General features: G+C 50.0%; 1 protein-coding gene across 2 annotated transcripts; it reads right to left on the bottom strand.

The window, feature by feature from the left end:
• Positions 1 to 261: 261 nt before the first annotated feature.
• LOC101612830 (plasmolipin) lies at positions 262 to 24,846 on the bottom strand. Of its 2 annotated transcripts, none has more exons than XM_045145165.1 (4): positions 24,697 to 24,846; positions 4,282 to 4,455; positions 2,420 to 2,542; positions 262 to 934 (listed from the first exon to the last, which is right to left on the bottom strand). In XM_045145165.1, the coding sequence occupies exons 1-4, from the start codon at positions 24,829 to 24,831 to the stop codon at positions 824 to 826; spliced, it is 543 nt and encodes a 180-aa protein (XP_045001100.1). In that variant the 5' UTR covers positions 24,832 to 24,846; the 3' UTR covers positions 262 to 823. The 2 variants fall into 2 exon arrangements, with proteins under 2 accessions (XP_045001100.1, XP_004670784.1); XM_004670727.2 differs by having other exon boundaries at positions 262 to 1,151.
• Positions 24,847 to 25,563: the final 717 nt, after the last annotated feature.

A 25,563-nucleotide genomic window follows, 5' to 3' on the forward strand; every position in this document is an offset into this window, starting at 1 on the left:
ACTGGGATCCTTGTGTCTAAGTAGCACTAGGCTTTGAACATGTTTCAGTGGAGCTCTTCTGCTGAGCTATACCACCAGCCCCAGGGTACTTAACAAGAGGGAGTGCTATGGAGCTTAAATCGGGACTGGGCATGCCCCGAGCTAGGCGGGAGCCGGTTGGTGGTACTGAATGATGCTACAACTTGAAGTGCCCTGTGACAGGTGTATCTCAACTTGCTGCTTCCTGCAGTTTACAAGCATGTAGACCATGAGGACAACACCTTTCCAAATAAGTTCTTCCATCTTTATTCAAATTGTAAAAAATAATCCCAAACCATAAAGTCACCAAACCCATGACAACTCACCAGGCAAAGTCCCACTTCCCTCCCTTCTCCCTTCCCTCCCTCCATGAAGTCCCCAGGGCCTAATCAGCAGCTCTAGGAAAGCAGTCTGCCCTGATGCTCTCTTTTCCCAAAGGGAGAGTTACAAATGAGGTTCTGGGTGAGGGAGGGGCTGTGGAAAGGCAGCCTCCAGTTTCAAATCAACTGTTAAATAACCTGAAATGTCTGAAATCCTAACTTTTCCCATGAAGTGTCTCCCTACAGGTGACATGTGGGCTTGGGGGAGGCGAGGCGAGGCGAGGCTCAGAGCAGAATCGCATGTCGACTTGAGCAGCTCTCCTGGAACACATACATTGTGTTGGTGTTAGGCTTCTACTGTGGCGAGGTGGAGGCTACAGGTCTGGAGTTGGTTAGTGTGTTTAGTGCTGGTGGGAAAGACAGGCCCAGCCTGGGACACCGAAGTCCTCTGATAAGGCAGAGTCTGCCAGAGCCCACATCCCCCGTCACCTTCTGCTGAATAAGGGGGATGGAGGAGATGTCCTGGTGGCTGGCCCTTGGCAGGCCACCCATGCCACTGTGGGTCTGTTCCTCAGGCGTGCTGGCAAGCTTGTGTCCTGTGAGCAGTGAGAAGAGGAAGTTCAGCCTCAGGCTTGGGCTCGCAGGTAGCCCTGTGCACTATGACCCAGCCACAGCTTGGGCCTCTGCACAGGTGGCTTAGGCATAGCCACCAGCCATTTGCCTGGTGGCCGCATTGCTGCCCACTCCTCGCCAGGCCTGGAAGCTGAAGAAAGCGCTCACTCCGTAGGCAATCATTACCAGGCAGGCGAAGAACTGACAGGGGAGAAGAGGCCAACATCAGTGCAGGAACCAGGCAGAAAGTGACAGCTCCCTCAGTTTCCCAAGGTGGGCCTGAGGGTAAAATCTTGAGCAGCAGTCGGTCCCTTGGTTAATGAGAACCATCTGTTCAGCAGCCACATACCTTCTACCCAGCCATACTCATTAGACAGCCAAGATGGCCACAAATAGCCAGCTGAATACACACACACACACACACACACACACACACATATTCAAATCCCAGCCCCAGGAATTTTCTGGAACCAGTTTATACATCTCACCTGTATTTTTTTTCTTTTCAGTTTTTTGAGTAGGCTGACCTGGAATTCACTGTGTAGTCTCAGGCTGGCCTCAAACTCACAGCAATCCTACCTCTGCCTCCCAAGTGCTGGGATTAAAGGTGTGCCCTGCACTCTAACCTGTATTTTTATTCAGAAGCTCTGTTCCCATGAGGAATTTCACTGGTTTCACAACTACCCTAACCAGGAAGAGGGAGGACACCAAAGGTCACCCTGCCCTGACCATAACTCCAGGAGTGCCAGTTTTCTTGTCTGTAAAAAGAGACCCATAGGCTCTTCCTAAGGCAAATTTTGCAAGGCCTTATTGATGCATTCCATCAATAAGTTGGCAAGTTGGGAGGGGACCGGTAACTTGACTGGCCACTTGACTCATGAGCTCAAGCTTGGGCTTCTTTTTTTTTTTTTTATTTTTATTTTTTTTAATTTTTATTAACATTTTTCATGATTATAAAATATATCCCATGGTAATTCCCTCCCTCCCCACCCCCACACTTTCCCATTTGAAATTCCATTCTCCATCATATTACCTCCCCATTACAATCATTGTAATTACATATATACAATATCAACCTATTAAGTATCCTTCTCCCTTCCTTTCTCCACCCTTTATGTCTCCTTTTCAACTTACTGGCCTCTGCTACTAAGTATTTTCATTCTCACGCATAAGCCCAGTCATCTGTAAGCTTGGGCTTCTTGGGGGAGGATGCAAATTCTCAAATGGTGGGTGGGTAGTTATTAATAGACTGTCTATCCAAGGGGACATGTGACCCAAAGTGAGTGTGGCACAACTGCTTTCAATCAGTGCTCCACAGCAGACCCCAAGCACTTGGGGGTCCTCCAAGGAAGCCTGAGGGCCACCAAGAGGTGGCTGGTACCTGGCCTCACACAGGTGTGTCTAAGTGCAGAGGCCTGGACTCAGCCTGGACCCTCTGAAGGAAGCTGGGGGCCCTGGGACATACTCACAGAGGCAGCAGCATACTGGTTATAAGGCCGGGAGCCCTTTAGCGACGTTAGATTAACTGATGCAGAGCAGGTGATGAAGGCGGTTATGTAGAGAACTGTGGCAGCAACATTGAAGACCATTAACTGTAAAGGCAGGGAGAGAAGGTGTAAAATTCTCCACCTGGAACATCAGTACCCTTGAGGCTCAATCAGAAAGCATGTGCTGGAAATCCTGAAGTGATGGGTCACTGCAGTGGCAGCCTGTGCATCCACGACCCATCTCAATGTACTAGCTAAAGAAATGCAAGTTGGGCTGGAGAGAGGGCATGAATTTGAGGCAGTCTGGGATATATAGTTGGGACTGAATCCAAAACAAGAGAGAGAATTAGTCTCAGGACTAAGAATGTAACTCACAGGAAGAGTGCCTGCCTAGCATGTGCAAAGCCATGAGTTCAATCCTCCACACAACTCAAACAAAAACACAGGACCCTCAAAAATCTGAAGACATGGCAATGAGAGGCCTGCACCCCTTCAAGGCCACAGGTGGAGCTGAGTAGAGGCTGTTCCTCATGGTCACACGTGATTTCCGGAAGACCATATGTATGTTAGGTTTTCTGGAACCCTCCTGGGCCACCTCACTTTTCTTGTGTGGACCTTTTAGGGATGAGTAGTCCCTATTCCAAAGAGTAGAAGGGAGCACCATTGAGCCTCCTCTCAATGCCATTTGAACTCCCTGCTCCACCTCTTAAAGGTCCAGCAGCAGGACTGGACAGATGGGTTAGCAGTGAAGGTGCTTGCCTGCAAAGCCAAATGATCCAGGTTCAATTCCCCAGGACTCATGTAAGCCAGATGGCGCATGTGTCTGGAGTTCATTTGTAGCCACTGGAGGCCCCTTCGCATTCCTATTCTCTTTCTGCCTCTTTCTCTCAAATAAATTTTTTTTAAAACGGTCCAGACGCACAGTGCCCAGCCTCCGACACTAGAGCCCGGGGCCTTGCTCAAAGAGACAGAGGCCTCCAGCTTTGCAGCATCCTTAGAGGTCCAGGGCCGTGTGGCAGGGGGGCTGGGCCCCAGTGAGGAAGTCAGGTGACCATCTCCTCCCCTCCAAATTGTCCCAAGTGCAACAGCAACCACTGTATACCCTGCCTGGCTCCCGCCAAGGATGCAAGCGCTAACAAACTCATTCTGTCTGGAGCATGACTCACGTTTCCTCCCTCTAAACAGTCATTGAATTGAGAACAATTGCTGCCTAGTCCCAGCCTCGCTGGTCTTCCAATCACGTGCCTCCCGGCTCACTGAAAAGCTTGGACCCCAGCTGCATGGGCTTTCCGGGTTCCACATAAACCCCAGCTACTTTCTCAGTGTCTGGCTGGGAGTTCTTCCTCCTCTGGTCTAAGAAGACTTGCCTGAGGTAAACTTGGGGGTGTCCATCCCCTCTCAGGTTGCAGGACCACCTGGAGGCAGCAGGTGGCCATGCTAGATCCAAGCTAGCATCTGATAAACCCCGACAACCCAACTCAAATTCTAACCATCCTCAAAAACGTGAACATTATACTTTCCAACTAAAATAAAAAAAATTTAAACTCAATTTAAAAAAAAAATGGTTACATTCAAGATTCCAAAGGGTCTCTTGTGACTCCTCAATAGTCCCTCACTTCTGTTCCTTTCCCAGGACCAAGTCAAGCATGGCTCTCAGAAAACAGAACACCTCAATCAATAAGGTTCCCCACTACCCACTGCAGGTAGCTAAGGAGCAGGATGACTTTGGCTATCCCACCCACCCTACCCTCTACTCCTTTAAGAGAGTCACAGGGGTCCTGTCACAGCCACCCCGCAGCCAGGGGGCTCAGCCTGGAGCCACCCAGTGACTGCCCAAGACTTACCACCAGCGGCCAGGGTACCATGTACAATTTCATGTGCAGCTGAAACAGGAAGAGGACGAAGAAGACGATTGTCACCAGCCAGAGGAAGACAGCGACGAACATCACCCAGCCATAAGCAGGGTACAGGTGGTATGGTGTGTCAGCAACCAGAGCCCACACAAGCAGCCCCAGCACCTGGGGGGATAAAACAGGTTGTTCGCCTGAGCGCCACAACTTGGGCGGGAGGCTCCAGACCATGCTAACACCTTTCTCATTTACCCACTGCTTTGGCCCCTGCCATCTACCTCCGTGCTGGGGGCCTTGACTGACCACCCTTTCTCCTTTCAATCTCCACTGTGCTGTAAGACATGAAGCATCTCTTGGTTGAGATGATATGTGCCCCAAGGCACCTTCCATACTTCCACGATCTGGGCGCCAGAACCTTCTACACAGATGGCTCACCCAGGCTGTGAGCTCCTCAAAGGCAAGAACACTTGCAGTGGTGCACGTCTATAATTCCAGCACTTGGAAGGTAAAGGCAGGAGGATGTGCCCAACCGCCAGTACATAGTTCTGGGCCAGTTTGGGCTTTGTGAAATTCTATATGAGACAGAGAGAGAACTACTAAAAACAATGTGTCAGCCGGGCATGGTGGTGCACACCTTTAATCACAGCACTTGGGAGGCAGAGGTAGGAGGATCACTGTGAGTTTGAGGCCACCTGAGACTATATAGTGAATTCCAGGTCAGCCTGGACCAGAGTGAAACCCTACCTCAAAAAACCTCAGAACACTTTCTGCCTTAGATTGTAAAACTACTGTAACATGTGTATTCATATTTCCATTCATTTCTTAAGATTTAAATATACATGCCATCTTTTACATTTCAGACTTCTTGCAAAAGCTCTGATGATATTTTTGCTAATCAGCTTGGCGAATTGAGTATTATTATTAATAAGGTCAAAGTTATGAATTTAGTCTCTCGTGTGCCCTCTTGTACAGAAAAAAGAAAATATCTTTCAAACTGCATCTGAAACCTAACGAAGCAACAGAAATGTGTGCCATCAGTCCAATATATAAGCACTAACAAGGAAAATTTAAAAGTAAGTGACTAAATGCATATTTTTGCATTACCACTTACTACTATAAGTTGTTCCAAGCATGTTCTTCTGGTGGTGAGGTTGTATTAAAGACATGTTTTTAGAATTTTAAATCTTATCTGTCATGAAACGCTTTTCTGTGTTAAGTTCAAGTTGCTTGTTCCATGATTTTATTTATGCAATTATGTTCTAATAAGTTGTTCGCATGCCAACTTACCCAAGGAGAAAGACGCTCTGGAATGTTCATCTTTTAGACAGCCTTTGGCTAATTTGCAATCATGATGCAATACAGAATAACATTCATTTGTTTTCAGTTCACAGTTTTATTTTGTCATAATAAATAATTACTTTTCCAATAATTAAAAAAAAGGCCAGCTGGGCATAGTGGAGCATGCCTTTCATCCCAACACTTGGGAGGCAGAGGTAGGAGGATTGCTGTGAATTTGAGGCCAGCTTGGGACTATAGAGTGGGCTCCAGGTCAGCCTAGGCTAGCATAGGCTACCAAAAAAAAAAAAAAAAAAAAAACCTACAACCAGTGGTTGCAGAGATGACCCAGCAGCTAAGTAAGGCACTTGCCTATAAAGCCCAAGGACTCAGGTTTGATTCCCCAGTACCCACGTAAAGCCAGATGGCGCATGAGTCTGGAGTTTGCAGTGGCTAGAGACCCTAGTGCACCCATTCTCTCTCTTCTCTGCCCCTCTCTCTCATAAATAAGACCAAAAAGATAAAAAATAAAACCCGCTCCCCTTATATGTTTGGCCTTTAATTATCTCACATCAAAGAAGTGCAAGGACACGCCCACTTGGAGAACAACTCAAAGACCTGTAACAGTTCTGGTTTATTCTACAGTGCTTCTTTCCTTCCCCCAAGAGGCTGTCTCGCCAGATGGCACAATGCCCAAACATCTGGGACAAAGGGAACTCCACAGAGACTTAACTCATCTAGACAGGGTCCAGGGAGTACCATAGGCAGTGCCAGCCTTCTTAGCGCCTTCTCTGCTGGCTAGAATCTCTAGGTTGGAACATCACCCTTCCCCATAAGGGCATTCTCTGGAACCCTGGCCACCACGGTGGGAATCTACTGTGGGGGTGAGAAGAAAGGTTCCTTTGCTGATCAAGACACAGCAGGGCGGCCCCTCTCCTTCCCTGGATAGCATGCATATGTGCGGTTCCCCACCTGCGGGTGAGCCCACCTTTAGACAGATCAGGAGCAAGGCTCTCCTCCAGATGCTGGTCTTCAGGGACAAGACTCCTGGCTGTTCACATTGCTGACAGACCATGCACCTGGATAGAGGCCATGCCAGGCCCTTCTGCCAGCATCACCCCACCAGAGGGGTCAGAACAGCAACAGCCTGCTGCTGAGTAGGTTCAGGAGCCCAGCAGCGCTCTAGCCTGAGCAGGCTCTATACCCCAGACACCTTCCACTCACACAGCCCCCTACCTTCTGTTCGTGTTTCTGATCCTCACAAGCAGGTCGGCGGTAGACGCCAGGCCACTTTACACTAGGGAACATGGGGCAGAGCTGTAGGGCTTTCCTGGTCTGTGGTTATGTCATGCTGGGGGCAAAGCCCCCAGAGAGGGCCCAGGGCACACACAGGTCTTAGAATAGTCTTTTTTTGTTGTTTTTGAAGGTAGGGTCTCACTCTAGCCCAGACTGACCTGGAACAACTGGAACTCACTGTGTAGTTCAGGTTGGCCTCAAACTCATAATGATCCTACCTCCACCTCCAATGTGGTGATGGGAGTAAAGGCATATACCATTATGCCCAGCAAAATTAGGCTTTTTTCAAATTTATTATTTATTTATTAGAGACAGAGAGAGAGAATGGGTGCGCCAGGGCCTCCAGCCACTGCAAACGAACTCCGGATGCATGTGTTACCTTGTGCATCTGGCTTACGTGGGAACTGGAAAAATCGAACCTGGATCCTTAGGTTTTGCAGGCAAGTGCCTTAACTGCTAAGCCATCTCTCCAGCCCAGGCTTTTTTCTTAATAAAGTAAATAGATAATTTTAGTTATCCACAAGTAACATTTCACTATTAATGGTTTGCAATGGGTGATAAGCAAACCAATTTGAAATAAAATATGAACATGTGCTATTGCAGTATATACACTTTCTTGACAGTTAATTTTTTTTTTTTTCAAGGTAGGGTCTCACTCTAGCCCAGGCTGACCTGGAATTCACTATGGAGTCTCAGTGGCCTCGAGCTCACGGCGATCCTCACACCTCTGCCTCCTTAGTGCTGGAATTAAAGGCATGCGCCACCACGCCTGGTGACAGTTAAATTTTTGTTTGTAGCATGTATTGTATTTTATAGCATATGTAGTAAATAAAAGTATGGCCTGAGCCAGGCATGGTGGCACACGCCTTTAATTCCAGCACTAAGGAGGCAGAGGTGTGAGGATCGCCGTGAGCTCGAGGCCACTGAGACTCCATAGTGAATTCCAGGTCAGCCTGGGCTAGAGTGAGACCCTACCTTGAAAAAGCAAAAAGAAAAAAAAAAAGAATGTTAAAAAAATTTTAAAAGAATAGGCTTTTTTCTTTTCTTTCCTCTCCCTTCCCCCCGCCAAGGCAGGGTTTCACATTAGCCCAGGCTGATTTGGAACTCAGTCTATAGCCCTAGACTGGGTCTCAAACTCACAGTGATCTTTCTACCCTCAGCCTACAGAATACCACCTCTGGCTCCTTAATTTCTTTCTTTCTCTCTCTCTTTCTTCCTCTCTTTCTTTCTTTCTTTCTTTCTTTCTTTCTTTCTCTCTTTCTCTCTTTCTCTCTCTTGCTCTCTCGCTCTCTTTCTTTCTTTCTTTCTACTCTCTTCTTTTCTTTCCTTCCCTTTTTGTTTCCCTCTGGAGAAAGGGTCTCTCCAACAACTTGGACTGGCATTCAACTCCTGCCTCGCAAGTGCTAGTACTAGTTATGCCACTACACCCAACCCACACGCCTTCTACTCCCCAGCCCACGTCACCCTGCCTACAGCAGCCACACCAGGGAGACCACAGACTCCCAGAGCAGGGTGAAGTCAGTGTTACCTGGAGAATGCATCCTCTTAGAGCAGCATCTCCACCCCATTCTCAGGTAAGAAGTCGGGGAGGTGGGCCTCAAAGACAATGCGCTCTTATTTGGAGTACAGTCCACACCCATACCCATCCTTGAGATGCCTGGTACTGAAAGCTAGAAAATGCATAGAACTGAATGGAAGTCCAGAAAAGACTGATCCACATTTACACTTGAGCTCGCCTACCAGCTCTGGCCTGTCACTCACAGGGTCCCATACCAGAGCCACCACTCGGTGCCCCCACTTTGTACCAGGCACACAGAGGAGCTCCCCTGCCCTACATCACCACTTCTCCCTGACACCTCTTGCCAGTGTCTCACTAGGTTTCGAAGGAGATGTGCTATGGTCTCCAAGGGAAACAGCAGGGCAGGCCTGGACTTCAGATTTGCCCTGCCCTGAGTGCAAGAGACTGTGAGTTACTGCTGAGTGATGGACAGAGTGAGGGTGTGCCAGCCACCTCCAAGGGTGGGGATGACCAGACAGCTAGGTTCCTTGTGCCTGCCCTGCCCAGTGCTCCAGCCTCAGCCCTGGTTTCCAGAGGAGCCATGGTAGATAAGCCAGGGGAATTTGTTTCCCTGCAGGCTGTGCTACCTGGCCCCAAGCCCACAGAGCCGCCTCAGTTTCTGCCCTAGAACAAAGAAGTTTCATTCCTCCATCCTAACTGGGAGAACTGGTTTCTCTTGATCCCTGAGCCCAGCCTGAACATCACTGACCCCTTGGTTGGCCTGGGTGGTCCTGTCAGGAAGCCGAGGTTCCAGAAGCTATAGGATCCTCTGAGTCCCTTCCAAATGGATCCACTGAGCCCCCTCCTGCTGTGATACCCTCTAGCAACAGAGGACAGAGCATCTGGGACTGGAGAATAAGGCCAAAAGACTGTCCCCTCCCCGGCCCCCACTGCCCTGTGCCCAGGGATGTTGCCTAGGGCTCTGAGTCCAGAGCTCTCCTCACATAGCCCGCATGCCCCTCCAGCACAGCCTGTGTGTCTCTGTGGAACCCTCCATGAAGCATGTCTGCATGGCTCACAGGATCTAACCCAAAAGCCAGTCTAACACATGCACTTGCTCACAAGGCAAGTGCAGTGGAAGATAAACAAGACCAGAAATGGAATGAGGAGGAGGGTCACTTTTATGCAATTTTAATATTTTATTTATTTATTTGAAAGAGAGAAAGAGGCAGAGAGAGGGAGGGACAGAGTGAGCACACCAGGGCCTCCAGCCACTGCAAACGAACTCCAGATGCATGCGCCCCCTTGTGTATCGGGCTTACATGGGTCCTGCAGAATCGAACAGGGATCCTTTGGTTTTGCAGGCAAATGCTAAGCCATCTGTCCAGCTCCCACACTTAATGCAAATTTAAATAAAGGGCCAAGAAAGATCTCAGTGGAAAGCAATATGTGACGAAGACCAGACAGAGGGAAGGGACAGAGGGAACCCTGTTGATCTCTGGGGAAGGACAGAATTTTACCTCAGGGCTGTGTGAATCACCTTCATCTCTGTCCATCTGCCCAAGTTTTGTGGGTGTTTGTACATACACCTCTGTGTTATTCACACCACATCCAAACCTCCTCTTTCTCTCCTTCCACACTGTCTGAGGCCAGCAGCGCCTCCCCAGGCAGGGGCTACTGATTAGATTAAGAGTACTGCCTGGAAATCTCAAGGGCCTTGTTTTCTCAAAAGCCTGAAGAATTTGGATTGGGAACCTTTCTCCCACCCCCCCTGCTTTCTCCCTCCCTCCTTTTTTTTTTTTTTTTTTGGTTTTACAAAGTAGAGTCTCACTCTACCCAGGCTGACCTGGAATTTACTATGTAGTCTCAGGATGGCCTGGAACTCATGGTGATCCTCCCAAGTGCTGGGATTAAAGGCATACGCCACTACACCCGGCCCTCCCTTCTTTGTTAATATCACTTGTTTTGGGATCAGGTCTCATGTCGCCCAAACTGGCCTTGAAATCCCAATCTTCCAGGCTACACCTCCCCACTGGAGTTATAGGTGAGCACCACTATGCCTGGATTGGAACCTTTTCTTTTAATAACTACATTGCCCAACAGGATACGTTTGTGGGATTTTCGCATTGCAATAGAGATGCGAGTAATCCCAGCACTTGGGATGCTGAGGCAGAAGAATAGCCTTGTGTTTGAGGCCATCCTGGGCTGCTTAGGAATTTGAGGCCAGCTTGTTTTATCTCAAAATAAGCAAACAAAAAGAAATGTTGGGGTTTTTAACTTTTATATATTACAGGTGTGGTAGCACATGCTTTTAATCCCAGCACTCAGGAGGCGGAGAGGTAGGAAGATTAATTTGAGTCACATATGGCGCTACAAGTGAGTTCCAGGTCAACCTGGGCTAGATTGAGACCCTGCCAAGAAAATTTTAAAACGTTTATGTGTATATATGTTTTTGTTTCACCATTAGGGACTAAACCTAGGGTCTCACATGCTAGCCAAATGTTCTACCACTGCTATTTTTGAGGTAGTGTCACAGCGATCCTCCTACCTCTGCCTCCTGAATGCTGGGATTAAAGGCGTGCGCCACCACGCCCGGCTTCAGAAATTTTGCTAACACTGTCCAGGCTGGGGATGCGGCTTGATGCTGAAGCTTTTGCCTAGAGTGCACCAAGCCTTGAATTCTATCCCTATTGCCTCAAAAATGAAATACAACAGATAAATAAAAGAGAAACAAAACCAGCTGCATGACCAGGAGGCATTCCTCCCTCCAGCAAGGCCTGGCACCCTCCCTGGAAACTGCCCATAACACAGCTGGACTCACAGCGTGTGACTCAGGGCAGGTTTTCCCTTGACCTCCCACTGGTACGCTGAGCCCAAGTGCTGTGAATGTGACCTCATTTGGAGACAGCCTCCAGCTCTAATCAAATGACTGGACTGTAAAAACAGGGAACTCGGGCAGATAGTCACCCAGAAAGAAGGCCAAGTGAAGACCCAGGCAGAGTGAGAGTGATGTGTCTATCCACAAGCCAAGGGCTGCTAGAGATTGTCAGTAAAATCCAGAAGGAAGAGGAGGCACAGATACCCTCTGCCCCTACTGCCCCATCAGAGTCCTCAGAGGCACAACCACACCGAGGCCTCCATGGCCCACTCTGGCATGAGGAACTGGCAGACAGTATACTTCGGACGCTTTCAGCCGCTTGGTGTGATGCTGTCAGGGAAGCCCTTGAGAAGCAGAGCATTTTTCTGAGCCACCCTTTGAGCCTGAAGTCCAGTGTCACCATCCCTCTTAGGGTTAATGCACTCATTTGGTTTGTCTGTTTTAGTGGAATTTTTTTTGTATTTTCATTTTTTAAAATATTTTTTTTATTTATTTGAGAGAGAGGGGCAGATGAGAGAGAGAATGGGTGCACCAGGGCTTCTAGCCACTGCAAATGAAGTCCAGATGGATGCACCACCTTATGCATCTGGCTTTATGTGGGTACTGGGGAATCAAACTTGGGTCCTTTGGCTTAGCAGGTAGGTGCTTTAACCACTAAACAATCGCTCTAGCCCCTCTATTTTCAATTTCTAAAAAATTTAAGCAACAAGCACTTTATCCACTGAGCCATCATCTCTCCCAGCCAGTTGATTGGCTGTTTTTTTTATTCTTTTTTTTTTCTTTTTTAATCTTTTAATTCCATTTAATTCCATTCTAACCCTCCTCCCTTCCTTCCAATAAAATTTTTTTAAATATTAAAAAAAAACAAAGGGAAGAGAAAGGAAGGGAAGAGGGTACTTAATAGGTTGATATCGTATATATGTAAGTACAATGATTGAGATGGGGAGGTAATATGATGGAGAATGGAATTTCAAAGAGGAAAGTGTGGGGGGGAGGGAATTACCATGGGATTTTTTTATAATCATGGAAAATGTTAATAAAAAAAAAATAAAAATAAATTTATTGGGAGGCAGAGGTAGGAGGGTCACTATGAGTTCAAGGCCACCCTGAGGCTACAGAGTGAATTCCAGGTCAGCCTGGGTGGGAGCAAGACCCTACCTTGAAAACAACAACAACAAAAAAAATTATTTATTTATTCAAGAGAGAAAGAGGCAGAGAGAGTGAAAGAGAGAGAACGGGCATGCCAGGGCCTCCAGCCACTGCAAATTAACTCCAAACGCATATACCACCTGTGCATTTGGCTTACATGGGTTCTGGGGAATCGAGCCAAGGTCCTTTTTGGCTTTGCAGGCAAATGCCTTAACTGTTAAGCCACCTCTCCAGCCTGTTTTTTTTTTTAAGATACAGACTCATGTAACATAGGCTGGCCTTGAATTCATTATATAGCCTGGGCTGGCCTTGAACTCCTGATTCTCCTGCCTCCGCCTCCCAAGTGCTAGGATTGCAGGCATGCACCATCACGCCTGACTCATTTAAACTCTGAAGATTTTACATATAAACCCAAGTGTCCTCTCAAGATCTAACAGCTTTGGCTGGGTGTGGCTTTGTAGTAGAGTCCTTGACTAGCATGAATGGGCCTGGGTTCCACCTAGCAACCCGGCTAATGAGACCTGAGTTTCCACACGACACCAGGGCCTTGCCCCCCATTTCAGGACCCTCAGCCTGCGGAGTGGAGGGATGCAGCCTGAAGGACCTGAGCAGGGCTGGGCTGGGCCACTGTGTCTATCCTCTGGGTGGGGTACACCCACACTGGCTGGATCCTTATCTGGGACAGACCCATGCCTAGTGCCTGTGTATAGATTATCTCCTCAAGCACTCTCCCCTGAGGAGCTGCACACACTGGTACCATCTCAGGAGACTGACACTGGGGTTCCGAGGAATGGCCTGTACCTGTACCTTGAACTGGGGATCTCCACCCAGGGTCTCTCACGTGTTAGGCAAGTGCACTGCAACTAACCGAGTTATACCTCACCCACCCTCAAACAATGTGGAAGGCGAGGTTGACACCCAAAGTTATTTTCCTGTTCCCTTGTTTTTTTTTTTTTGGTCTTTTATGATTTTGTCTTTTTTTTTTTTTTTTCCGGTGCTGAGGACCAAACCCAGGGCCTTGCGCTTGCTAGGCAAGCGCTCATCCACTGAGCTAAATCCCCAACCCCCCAAAGTTATTTTCTGACTGCCACACACGTGGGGGCACACGTGCAACTGTATACACATGAACACACACACAACCCAAAAAGCGTTAACAGCTAAGTCAAATGTCTTGGGAACAGTGTGAGGACAAGTACCAGTGACTGCTACACACACCCTACTCCTGCCCCCCCCCACAGCACCCCCACTCAGGATGGCCACGTGACCCTTCCTGGGGTTCCCCTCACTTGGGACACATCTGGGCAGCTGAGGACACTCAGAACTTGGCCTAAGCCTGGCCCAGCCTCCACCCCCGTTGTGGCCCTTTTTCCTACACTGAAAGGGACTTTATGGGGGACAAAAAGACACCCATTGTGTCGCACGAGACAAAGGGGCAGGGGACAGAGGCTCCAGGCGCCTGGGTAAGCCATACCAGCGCCATACACCACCCCCTCTCTGTGCCAGGGAAGGGCTGGGGGAGGCACTTTGGAATTCCTGAACTGCACGCAGAACATTCGAGAATCCTGGGGTCATCTCTCTCGCCTTTCCAAGAACCGTGAGAGCCATATGACAAAGCCCCAGGCCACTTATCTGAAGCACAGGCACACGATGGACATAGTGAGGAGCTCGGCCCCTGGACAAACTTTTAGAGCGAGCACTGTGCCAGACCATTCCAGATCGACGTAAGATGGCAGGTTAGCCCAGTTTGTACCCAGGGTCCCAAACACATCCTTTACCATGTTACCTGCTATTCCCAAGTCCTGGGTCACAAAAGGGAGTTTGTTTTAATTTTGTTTGTTTATTTATTTGAGAGTGACAGACAGGGAGAGAAAGAGGCAGAGAGAGAGAGAGAAAAGGGGCGTGCCAGGGCCTCCAGTCACTGTAAACAAACTCTAGATGTGTGCACCACCTTGTGCATCTGGCTTATGTGGGTCCTGGGGAATTGAGCCTTGAATCCTAGGATCCTCAGGCTTCACAGGCAAGCACTTAACTGCTAAGTCATCCCTCCAGCCCCGGGAGTGTTTAAATACTAGAAATGAAAGATCTAGCCGGGCATGGTGGCGCACACCTTTAATCCCAGCACTCGGGAGGCAGAGGTAGGAGGATCGCTGTGAGTTCAAGGCCACCCTGAGACTACAGAGTTTATTCCAGGTCAGCCTGGACCACAGTGAGACCCTACCTCGAAAAAACAAAAAAAAAAAAAAAAAGAAATGAAAGATCTTTCTATGCACACAAACCCCAATAAGTAAGCACCATGGACCTCACATGTTGTTAAGCCCATGTAATTCTTGACGGTTCCTCGGGTTTGTAGAAAAATTTCCCAGCCATCCTGCTGGTGCACATCTGTAATCCCAGCATTTGGGAGGCAAAGACAGGAGGCTCACTGTGAGTTTGAAGCCAGCCTGAGCTACACAAGACCATGCTTCAAAATAATAATAATAATAATGGTAATGGTAATAATAGTAATAATGGGCCAGGTGTGGTGGTGCACACCTTTAATCCCAGCACTTGGAAGGCAGAGGTAGGAAGAGCATGGTGTTCAAGGCCAGCCTGAGACTACATAGTGAATTCCAGGTCAGCCTAAACTAGAGTGAGACTCTACCTCAAAAAACCAAAAACAGGGCTGGAGAGATGGCTTAGCAGTTAAGGTGCTTGCCTGTGAAGCCTAAGGACCCAGATCACATGTAAGCCAGACACACAAGGTGATGCATATGCAAGTTCATGCATGCGCACAAAGTGGTGTTTGGAGTTCAATCAAATGGCTGGAGGCCCTGGTATACCAATTCTCTCTCTGTCTCTCATAAAAAGAAAACAAACATAATAATAAACAAGCAAGCATGAGGCTAGAGAAATGGTTTAGTGGCTAAAGACATTTTTTATTTATTTTTATTTATTTATTAGAGACAGAGAAAGGGAGAGAGAGAGGGAGAATGGGCACACCAGGGCCTCTAGCCACTGCAAACAAACTCCAGCGCATGCGCCACCATGTGCACCTGGCTTACGTGGGACATGGAGAATTGAACCTGGGTCCTTGGATTTTATAGGCATGAACCTTAACCACTAAACCATCTCTCCAGCACCAAAGATGCTTTCTTGCAAAGCCTACCAGCCTTGGTCCAATTCCCTAGTACTCATTGTAAAGCCAGATGCACAAAGTAAACAAATAAATAAAGAAAAAACAAGTAAACAGTAAATATTCTTTCCAAATAAATAAAACTGTTGAGGGGCAGAGGAGTAGACAGCATGTGAAGATGTGAAGGCCTGTCAGGCTCAGGACCACACAGCAGCAAGCGCAAGTTGAGTTCAGTGCCACTTGCTGGGTGTCCTGGGAGATCTCCCTCTTGGTGAGTAGAATGTGACATTGAACCAGGAAAGGACAGGGTTCCCATGTGTGAAGCCAGTCCACGCACTGGGCAATTGCTGCAGATATGGTGGCTAGGACCACAGTGACCACTCTCTGTGGCCTTCGGGAACCTAGGTGGGTCTGTTTTCCTTGGCAGCCAGTGAAGCCAGCCCTGATAACCTAGGGCCAGATCCCTGCTGTGGGGCGGGGTCACCCCTCCTGTTTGCCTAAGGAGGAAAGGCAGGCAACCTGCCACTGTCTCAGATGGCAGGACAAGGCCAAAGGTCAGGCAAGAGCCAGCAAGGAAACTGACCTGGGCCTGCTGGGGAATGTTGTGGCTTTGATTAGGGTTAAGGTGGTGTCTGACACCCCACGGGTCCTTCCCTCTTTGCCAGCCTGATTAAGGTTGGAGGGCCTGGGTGAGGCAGGCCCAAGCCACTCAGAGTAGTGTGGGGTTTTAGGAAAGAAACCCAAGGAGTAAGAAAGACCTTGCTTCAGGCTGTCCCAGGTGCAATGCTCCCACAGCCCCTCAGCTTTGGCCTTTAGGGCTCGATGCTTCCCCTAAGTGTAGTGGTTTCCTGAGCAGTACCCCCACCTCACCAGTCAGTGTCAAAGAGAGGGGAGCTGACCCCACAGCAGCCCTTAGTTAGGTCCTCATCTTCAGAGAGAGCCTCAGTATTCCTCATCTATGAAATGGGTCAAGCATCTCCCTTGGGCCCACAGAGAGGAAGGCCCTGGAGGTGTAGAGGCTTGATGAATGAGTTCCAGGGTTCCGCCTAGGTCTTCTCGAGTGAGGTGAGGCCTTCCTGGGAATGCTCTGTGGGGCTCAAGGAGTCTTCTCAGTGCTGGGGAGGGCCAGACAGGCACAATGGGGATGGGTCCCTGAAGCAGGAAGAGGGAATGGGATTTAGACAGAGGTGCTATAAGTTACTGGAACCCCTTAGGAAGCAACACCACTTGCTCAGGGAGCCAGAACAGGCCTAGGGGTGGGACTCAAAAGCCTGGGGTGACAGGGAGGAAGCCTACTTGGTCTAGCCCCACAGGGCAGCATGGGATTTTGGTAGCAGTTAAGTATGGGCCTGTTGAGTTCATGTTTGTTTGTTTATGTGTGTGTGAGAGAGAATTCATAAGATAAGAACCCAGGTAAATAAAAATAAATTTTAAAGAAAAGACTGGAGAGGTGGCTTAGCGGTTAGGCGTTTGCCTGTGAAGCCTAAGGACACTGGTTCAAATCGGTTTCCCAGGACCCGCGGTAGCCAGATGCACAAGGGGGCGCATGCATCTGGAATTCGTTTGCCGTGGCTGGAAGCCCTGGAGCACCCATTCTCTCTCTGTCTATCTGCCTTTCTCGCTCTGTCTGTTGCTCTCAAATAAATTAAAAAGAAAAAAAAAAGAAGAAGAATCCAGGAATACCCTAAAACTATTAGTGCATTGGTGTACTGTATTGGTACATTAGTGAGAAAGTCCAATTCCCATTTCAGGCATACCATGGACACTTGCCACTTTTTGCATCTGGCTTGGGCATTAAACATAGGCTGGCAGGCAGGCTTTGCAAGCAAGCCCCTTTAACTGCTGAGCTTCTCCCAGCCCTGAGACCCTGATTTATTTATTTTGTTGTTGTTGTTTTTTGTTTTTTTTCCGAGGTAGGGTTTTGCTCTAGCCTGGGCTGGCCTGGAATTCATTATGTAGTTTCAGAATGGCTTGGAACTCACAGCAATCCTCCTACTTCTATCTCCCAAGTGCTGGGTTTAAAGATGTGTACCACCACACCCAGCCCTAGCGAATAAATTATGTATTTTTTTTCTTAACCTTCATATGCCTGGAGAGGCCTGAATTCTCAGCCCTTGGGAGGTGGAGCCAGGAGAATTAAGATGACAAGTCCAGGACGTGGACTAGATAGCAAGATTGTCTGAAAACAATACAGCAAAACCACCATAATTAAGTAAAACACACAAACAACACTCCACTCCACTCTGCCACCCCCCCCTCAGAAAAAAAAAAAAAAAAAACCCAGGAAAAAATACCAGGGAATCCTCTAGAACTGCAACTGACCAACAGCTCAGAAAAACACAGGCAGGAGAGGACACACGACATCTCGGTGGAACAGAGGCAGAGGAGGATATTTGAGGGCTCTGAAACAGTTTTTTAAGGTCAAGCTCACTCCTCTAAGGACCGTGAATAATACTTCACTGCCCTGCCCATTTGCCCTATCAGATGGGGGCTCATCCAGAAGTGTGTTATATCACGAGTCAGGGTGGCTGGGGAGATAGGGAATAGGAATAATACTGGCAATAGCACAAAAGGCGTGACCTCGGAGCCGGGCGTGGTGGTGCACGCATTTAATCCCAGCACTCGGGAGGCAGAGGTAGGAGGATCTCCATGAGTTCTAGACCACCTTGAGACTACATAGTGAACTCCAGGTCAGCCTGGAGAAAAGATGTGACCTCCAAGAGGGCACTTGGCAATCTCCATCAAAATCACAAATGCAGAAATGCAGCATGGCCTGATGGCACATGCCTTTAATTCCAGCACGTGAGAGGCAGAGGTTGGGGGATCACGGTGAGTTTGAGCCCATCCTGGGACAGCAGAGTAAGTTCCAGGTCAGCTGGGGGCAGAATGAGACCCTGCCTCAAAAATACCAAAAAACCAAAAACCCCACAAATGCAGGATATGGTACAAGCCCATCATGCAGGTACTCTAGACACTAAAGCAAGCGGATTGCAAGTTCCAGGCTAGCCTAGACTACAGGGTGATACCCTATCTCAAGATAAAATAAAAAGAGGGCTGGAGGTAACTTGCAACTAACCTTAAAATTAAAGGCAACAAACTTATAACAATGTTTAAACCCTGCAAGTCCATTGAGATATTCCATCTACAGCAACAGAGCAAGGATCAAGCATTTCTTAGCAGGTGGTTCAGTACCCAGCTGTGTTTGCAAATAGATTTAAAAAAAAAAAAAAAAAAAAGTAAGTAACAAAACAAAACAAAAAATCCCAAGCACACAAGAACATGCTGTGGAGTCTATAGACACATGATGTGTGACATGTGCGGACACCAAGCATGGAAATTCACAAGTGTGTCAATCAAGGAAGTGGCCTTCCAGATCTGACCCACCTGTAGCACAGGGCCTTACAGAAGCTGCCTAGGGAGGGACTGTACTCCCTGTGCTAAGATAAGAAGACTGGAACCTCATTTCCATGCCTAACAGGAAATGTACAGAAGCATCTGGAAATGGGGAGAGGTGGGACTCTCCCTCTTTTGCACACATCAGCTTTGTAAAGAGATTGGCCACTGTACTCTTTTACTCTGTTTTATTCTTTTTTATTTTAATGTATTATTTAGCCGGACATGGTGATGCATGCCTTTAATCTCAGCAGAGGTAGCAGGAAGCAGAGGTAGGAGGACTGCTGTGAGTTCAAGGTGAACCTGGGACTCCAGAGTGAGTACCAGGTCAGCCTGGCATACAGTGAAATCCTACCTCAAACAAACAAACAAAAAAAGTGTTATTTGGGCCTGAAAGAGGGCTTTGTGGTTAAGGTGCCTGCAAAGCCAAATGACTTGAGTTCAATTCCCCAGTACACAGGTGCTATCTGTCTCTATCTCTCTTTGCTTACAAATAAATGAATACTTTTTTTTTTGAGGTAGAGTCTCACTCTAGTTCTGGCTGACCTGGAATTCACTATGTAGTCTCAGGGTGCCTTTGAACTCACAGTGATCCTCCTACCTCTATCTCCTGAGTGCTGGGATTAAAGGTATGCACCACAACGCCCAGGTAATAAATATTTTTCAATGCACAGAAAAGAGCTAGGGATGTATAGTTCAGTCATCCAGTGCTCACCTAGCATGCACAAAGTCCTGAGTTCAATCCCCAACACCCTATAAATTTGAGATTGGTGCACATACCTGTTATCTCAGCACTGAGGTGGTGAGACAGGACAATCCAAAGTTCAAGGTCATCCTCAGCTAAAAAGTTTAAGGCCAGCCAGAGCTACGTGAGCCTCTCAGAAGAAGGGGGAGAATGAGGAGGAGAAAAGGATAACTGGAAAACATTCCAAAATAACTGTTCCCATTGGGAGAGGGCTAGTGATCCAAAGAAGACAATGTTGTCTGTGTATTGACTGTCTGATTTTAGAGTCTCACTATAAAGCCCAAGTTGGCCTCAAACTTGAAGCCTCCTACCTCTCAGTCTCCTGAGTGATGCGATGGCAAGCATGCACCAATACACCTAGCCAGGGTATTCGTTTTGTTAAGATTATATCTGTATGTTCACTAGGTAATTACAAATGAATTTTCAAAACCCACTGCCTCCTGCCCACTGCGAGGGAATGTGGTGGAAATTAACTGTAGGGTACGTGTGGCTTGGGCATGGGACCCTGTAGGGGTACAGGCTGCACTGAGGCTAACAAAAGACCTAGCATGACAAATGTCAGGAAGTCCTAAGAGACCAGATTGCAGCATTGCTATTCTAATGCAACCAGTCACTGCTCAGACCTTCTGGACCTCAAAAACTGGGCAGTCCCTTCCTAGAGAAAAGCCAGCTGCCTTTGAGGGCTGGAGATAGAACATATCACCAGCAGAAAGAACTTCCTCTCACACTCACAAGTGCTTACAGAGGGAGTAAACGTTGAGGGACTGAGCTCTTGGTCCCCAGAAGCATTCAAGCTTCCCTAAGAATCCTAGATCATGTGACCCGGTGATTCCTGCCCTCCTCCTAGCACATACCAAGCTAAGACTTTGGCAGGCACCACTTCCCACACTCCTTGAAATCCCACCATCACCATTTACAGACAAGGGCCCTAGCGGCTACAGGCATAAATTAAGGCTCTCAAGTTGGAAGAGGCAATTTTGAAGCCTAGGCTCTGTGTGTCCAGGCTGTCAACCAATGCTCTCACAGCTACCCCGGAGGCTCACTGTTATCTGGTAGGCTTTGGCTATTCGCCTGCAGACAGAACTGTGACACTGTCCCCAGTCCCAAAAGGTAGTGCAAGATGGTGCCTGACACCAATGGCCCCATTGCCACGGGGCCTTGTACCACTTCCCTGTCCTGGGTCTTCTGAACACCCCAGGGCTTGGCACAAGTGGTGGTCCCTCCTGATCCCCTTGTTATTTATTATTTTTGGAAACAGGGTCTCATTATGTCACCCAGACTGACCTTAGATTCACAGTCCTCCTGCTTTGAGTGCTGGGAATGCAGGTGTTTCACCCCCACGACCAGCCAGGACGTCACTTACCACTCCACCTACGTAGCCAGACCCTTCAGCACTCACCTCTGCAAAGGGGCTGAGCCTCCCTTCCTGACGTGAGCTTCCTTCTCCTCTAAAACCCCCCCAGAGCCCCCAAACACAACAAAACAAACAGAAAGAGTAGCCGAGCCACTCTCTGGATGGCCAGATCCGAGCCAATCCGAAAGGTGAGTGGCAGGCTTCCCATGTGACCATGGACATGGATGTTTCCTCATCTGTAAGCACCAAGTAAGATCACCCTTCTCCCCAGAGCTTGGCGGAGGGGGGTGGGGTTTAAGAAATTAGAAGGAAGCTGAGTGTGGTGGTGCACGCCTTTAGTCCAAGGACTCAGGTATTAGAGATAGGAAGATCGCTGTGAGTTCAAGGCCAACCTGAGACTATAGTCAGTTCCAGGTTAGCATGGGCTAGAGCCAGACCCTACCTTGAAAAATCCAAAACATAAAAAAATAAAAATAAAAACTCAGAAAGAGATGGACACCTCACCCCATGTATTTGATACATATGTGAAAAAGGCCTTACGGGGCTGGGGAGATGGCTAAGTGGTTAAAGCATTTGCCTGTGAAGCCTAAAGACCCTGATTCGATTTTCCAGGATCCACATAAGCCATATGCACAAGAGGGCACATGCATCTGGAGTTTGTTTTCAGTGGCTGGAGGCCCTGGCGTGCCCATTCTCTCTATCTGCCTCTTTCTTTCTCAAATACATAAAATACTTTTTTAAAAGGGCCTTAGGGCCTGCCTTTTGCACCAGTTAACTATACCTTCCAAAGCATTATTCCACTCCTAGCCACATAGAGAACTGCACCATAAGAAGCCCCAGGGTTTTTTTTGTTTGTTTGTTTTGTTTTTTTCCAACGTAGGGTCTCACTCTGGCCCAGGCTGACCTGGAATTCTCTATGAAGTCTCAGGGTGGCTTCGAATTCACGGTGATCCACCTACCTCTGCCTCCCAAGTGCTGGGATTAAAGGTGTGCGCCACCACATCCGGCTAGGGCTCCAGGTTTTTATGACTAGAAGAGTTGTCACTCAGTCATACTTGCCTACTTTCTTGCTTAGGGCTAGCTGTGTAAATTCACAATTTCCCTTTTTGCTTGCGTCGGAAGCTCAACAATGAACCAACCACTAGATGGATGGAGTTATAAAGCGAGAAGACCGCTAGACCACCAAGACCACTTCTGCAGGGCACCTTCCATACAAGGTGAACAATCGCCCACCCAAGGAGCTGGGGCTCCCTGCCAACGCCCAGGAACACCTCCCCAACACTGGAGTACAGAGGAAGGTGACAGGCAACACGCGCCCATCTTCTCAGTCACAGCCTCCTTCATGCAGCCTTCCCTGATGCCCTGGGCAGTGCTGGGGCTGGAGCCTCTGCCACCCGCTGCAGTGCCACACCTCAGGCACTGCAGGGGCACAGCCCAAGGTGATCGTGAAGAGCAGGGGTGGAAAAGTCAGCAGACTCCTAGGACATACTGAGTGGTGAGCGTGTGGGCAAAGAACTACCTCCGAGGCTGGGTCCTCAGCCGTAGAGCAGAGGCCCTTGGCAAAGGCCTAGAGCCTAGTGTATGTCCCTCGGGTGGCAGCTGCTGTGGCTTCCCAGCAGGTGATGGTGCTGTCGTGGGCCCCTGTCTCTACCCAATGGAACGATCGGTTGCCACAGAAACTGCTCAGGAAGCAGCTTCTCCAACAAGCAGCCTGGTATAGTCTTCAGAACTGGGATGGGGACCAAGAGCTGGCAGCGGAGGGGAGGGGGGGCAAAGGAAGCCACTGCCTCACACCCAATGCCAGAGGGCTTGGATGCCCAGATGGCAAGCTCTACCACACTTGAGAGTGCCCTGCAGTCCACTAGAGGGATCTACCTCTGTGAGGGTGCCCATCACTGGTTGCTGAGCCCACAGGGGTCCCCAGCACCAAAACAGAAGCCTCCCCCCAGGGAATGCTTACAAGGTTCCTCTACACCAGGTAATTAACATGCTCTTGTCCTGTACACCACGCACTGGCCCTCAGGGTCCACCCAGCCACCCAGCCATGGGCACCATACTCCCAAACCTCCCAGGGCCACCAAAGCAGCTGAGCCCCCAGCTCTGGCAGAGATGCACACTGACGTTGGGCTTCTGGCCACACCAAGAATGAGTATTTTAATTCCTGCTCCCTGTGCCAGCTGCTTCACCCACTCACTCAACTCTCCCATCTTCGGCCTCCAGTTGGTGCCCTGCTCCCTCTGCCTCCCACTGCAGTTAAAACCCAGCCCAAAAGCCACACATACCCACCATAAAGCCACCTCAGGCCACCCAGCTTCTCCCAGGCCAGCCCCCAAGCTGCCCACAGGCCACATTTTACAAAGAACCCAGATAAACCAAGGAGTGGTAGCTCATGCCTGCAATCCCACACTTGGGAGGTGGAGGCAGAAATCAGGAATTCAAGGCCAGCCTCAGTTGAGATCTTATCTAAAAGAGCCCAGAACACCACTGATGGCAGGGGATCTATCTACACATGGTACATTTAAATTAGTCCTGAAAGAAGGTAAAAGGGTGTCACCTCTCTCCCCCTAATCTCACCAAAATAATCATCATCTCATCAAAACCCACACTGGGAGAAGATTGTTAAAATACGAATTTCTGTCTGCACTTCCGGAGATTCAAAGAAAAATTCCACATTTTTACCAGGGGTGGGGTCCAAGGATCTGCATTTTATATAAACTCCAGATGCGGAGGCTGGGGGCGGGGGGTCGTCCACAGAGGGAAATCTGAGGAATCCGAGAGTAACTGAAGAGGTGGGCCAGGGTGGGGGTGGCCGTTCCCCTGAGAAGCTAGCGGCAGGAAGAACTGATCTCCGCGGAGGGGTTGGTGGCACCGATATAAATTTCCAATTGACTTTCCAGCCCGGGCCCAGCAGCCAAGCTCGCACGCAGCAGTCGAGGTCCGGCGGAATTCCTACTCACTGGATGGTGACGGAACAGGGATCCAAGCCCACCTTCAGTGCCACCCTAGACCTCTGCCAGTGGACCGGCGCACAGGTGGCGGGGCTCTCTCCGCCAGAGGCAGGCACTGGCAAGAGGGCTCTGTGGGAAGACAAATGACACCCCCAGGCTGCACCTGGTGGGGAGGGGCGTCCCCTTCGGGTACCTCAGCTGATTTGCACAGAAGCCCGGGGTGGGCGGGGGGATCGGCAGGAGGATCATGGCCAGCCTCGGACTTCCCATAAACCCCACTCCGCAGCCCAGGGCACAATATAGCTAGCCGGGAAGCCGACCGGACCGGCTGGTCCAAGAAGCACAATGAGGCCCCGCGGGCTGCGCCTAGCCTGTGCGTCTGGGTCACCGGTGCGCTTTCCCGCTTGCAGGAGGGGAGCTGAAGGGCAGCCGTGCGGAGCCGGCCAGTGGGGCAGGCAGTGGACTTTGCCCGGCCCTCGGAGAGCTGGGACCAGCTCCTAGTACAGAAGGAGAGGGACAGACCCGTAGTCGTGCGCAGGGATCGCGTCTAGCTGCGCCGATCATTCGGGCCAGGGTGCCCGGGCCGTCTGAATCCCCGCGCGGGCAGCGGGCACTCGCAGGGATGCTCGGAGAGGGTGGGGTACCGAGGAGGAAGGTTCCAGGGCGATTCAAAAGCGCCCCGGAATAGACGCCGCGCGTCGGGGCGCGCCAGCCGGCCCTGAGGGTGTCCCAAGTCCCCAGCCCCGGGGACCCGCACTCACCAGTTGCACCAGCGCCAGCAGCCCGAGGCTTGAGCGCACGAAGCCGAGGTCCGGGCGCAGCGCGGAGGCCGAGGCGCCGACCCCCTGGGCAGGGCTGCTGGTCCGCGTGCTCACTTTCGACGGGAACTCGGCCATGGCCGCTCGCACGCGCCCCGGTGCCTCCCGCCGCGCTTCCGCGCTGGGACTCCTGCTGCTGCGGCCAATGCGGGCGCCGAGCGACCGTCGCCAAACCCTCCGGGCCGCCAGGTGCGGCCGTCGGCCCCGCCCCGCCCCGCGAGCCCCGCCCCATTAACCCTGGGCTGGCCGCGGCCGCTGGAGACTACGAGTCACGGGTTCGGATCCCGACGAAGGCTCAGTCTTCACCGCTGCCCCACGCTCGCGGCCCCCGCGCCCCTCTGCGCCCCCGGGGCCTGCCACCTACGCCTCCCTGGGTCCTCAGCCTATCCCCTGCGGCTCTCTGGAAGGAAAGCGGGACGCTGCGTTCTGGGGAAGGGCCTGGGGAGACTGGGAGAACCGGGGCAGAGTCTGGGAAGACTAGGGGAACAGGGGTAGGGACTGGGGAGGCTGAGAGAACTGGGGAAGGGTCTGGAGAACTGGGGAGGGGTCTGGGGAGACTGAGGAAAGGGGAAGGCTGTAGGGAGACTGAGGGAACTGGGGAAGGGTCTGGGGAGACCCGGGAATACAGAAAGGGGATGTGCACACGGTTCCACTTCTAAACCTGGATAACTGGGAGCTCAGGCCTGTAATCCCCGCAGTGGGGAGACTGAGACAGAGGATCCTCTCACCTCAACCTCCCAAGTGCTGGGATTGCAGCTGTGAGCCACCCTGAGTTTTGTCACCCTATCTCTACCTCCCCAGGTCATATTA

This window comes from Jaculus jaculus, chromosome 1 (assembly GCF_020740685.1).
Source record: "Jaculus jaculus isolate mJacJac1 chromosome 1, mJacJac1.mat.Y.cur, whole genome shotgun sequence".
NCBI classification, from domain to species: Eukaryota; Metazoa; Chordata; class Mammalia; order Rodentia; family Dipodidae; genus Jaculus; species Jaculus jaculus.

What these genes read in the sequence shown, in the direction of transcription:
- LOC101612830 (XM_004670727.2), bottom strand. Translation starts at nt 24,831, where the DNA reads ATGGCCGAGTTCCCGTCGAAAGTGAGCACGCGGACCAGCAGCCCTGCC. An exon ending in TGGTACCCTGGCCGCTGGTG is followed by an intron (nt 2,543 to 4,281) that starts GTAAGTCTTGGG and finishes CTGCCTTTACAG; the next exon opens with TTAATGGTCTTCAATGTTGC. An exon ending in ACCAGTATGCTGCTGCCTCT is followed by an intron (nt 1,152 to 2,419) that starts GTGAGTATGTCC and finishes CTCCCCTGTCAG; the next exon opens with TTCTTCGCCTGCCTGGTAAT.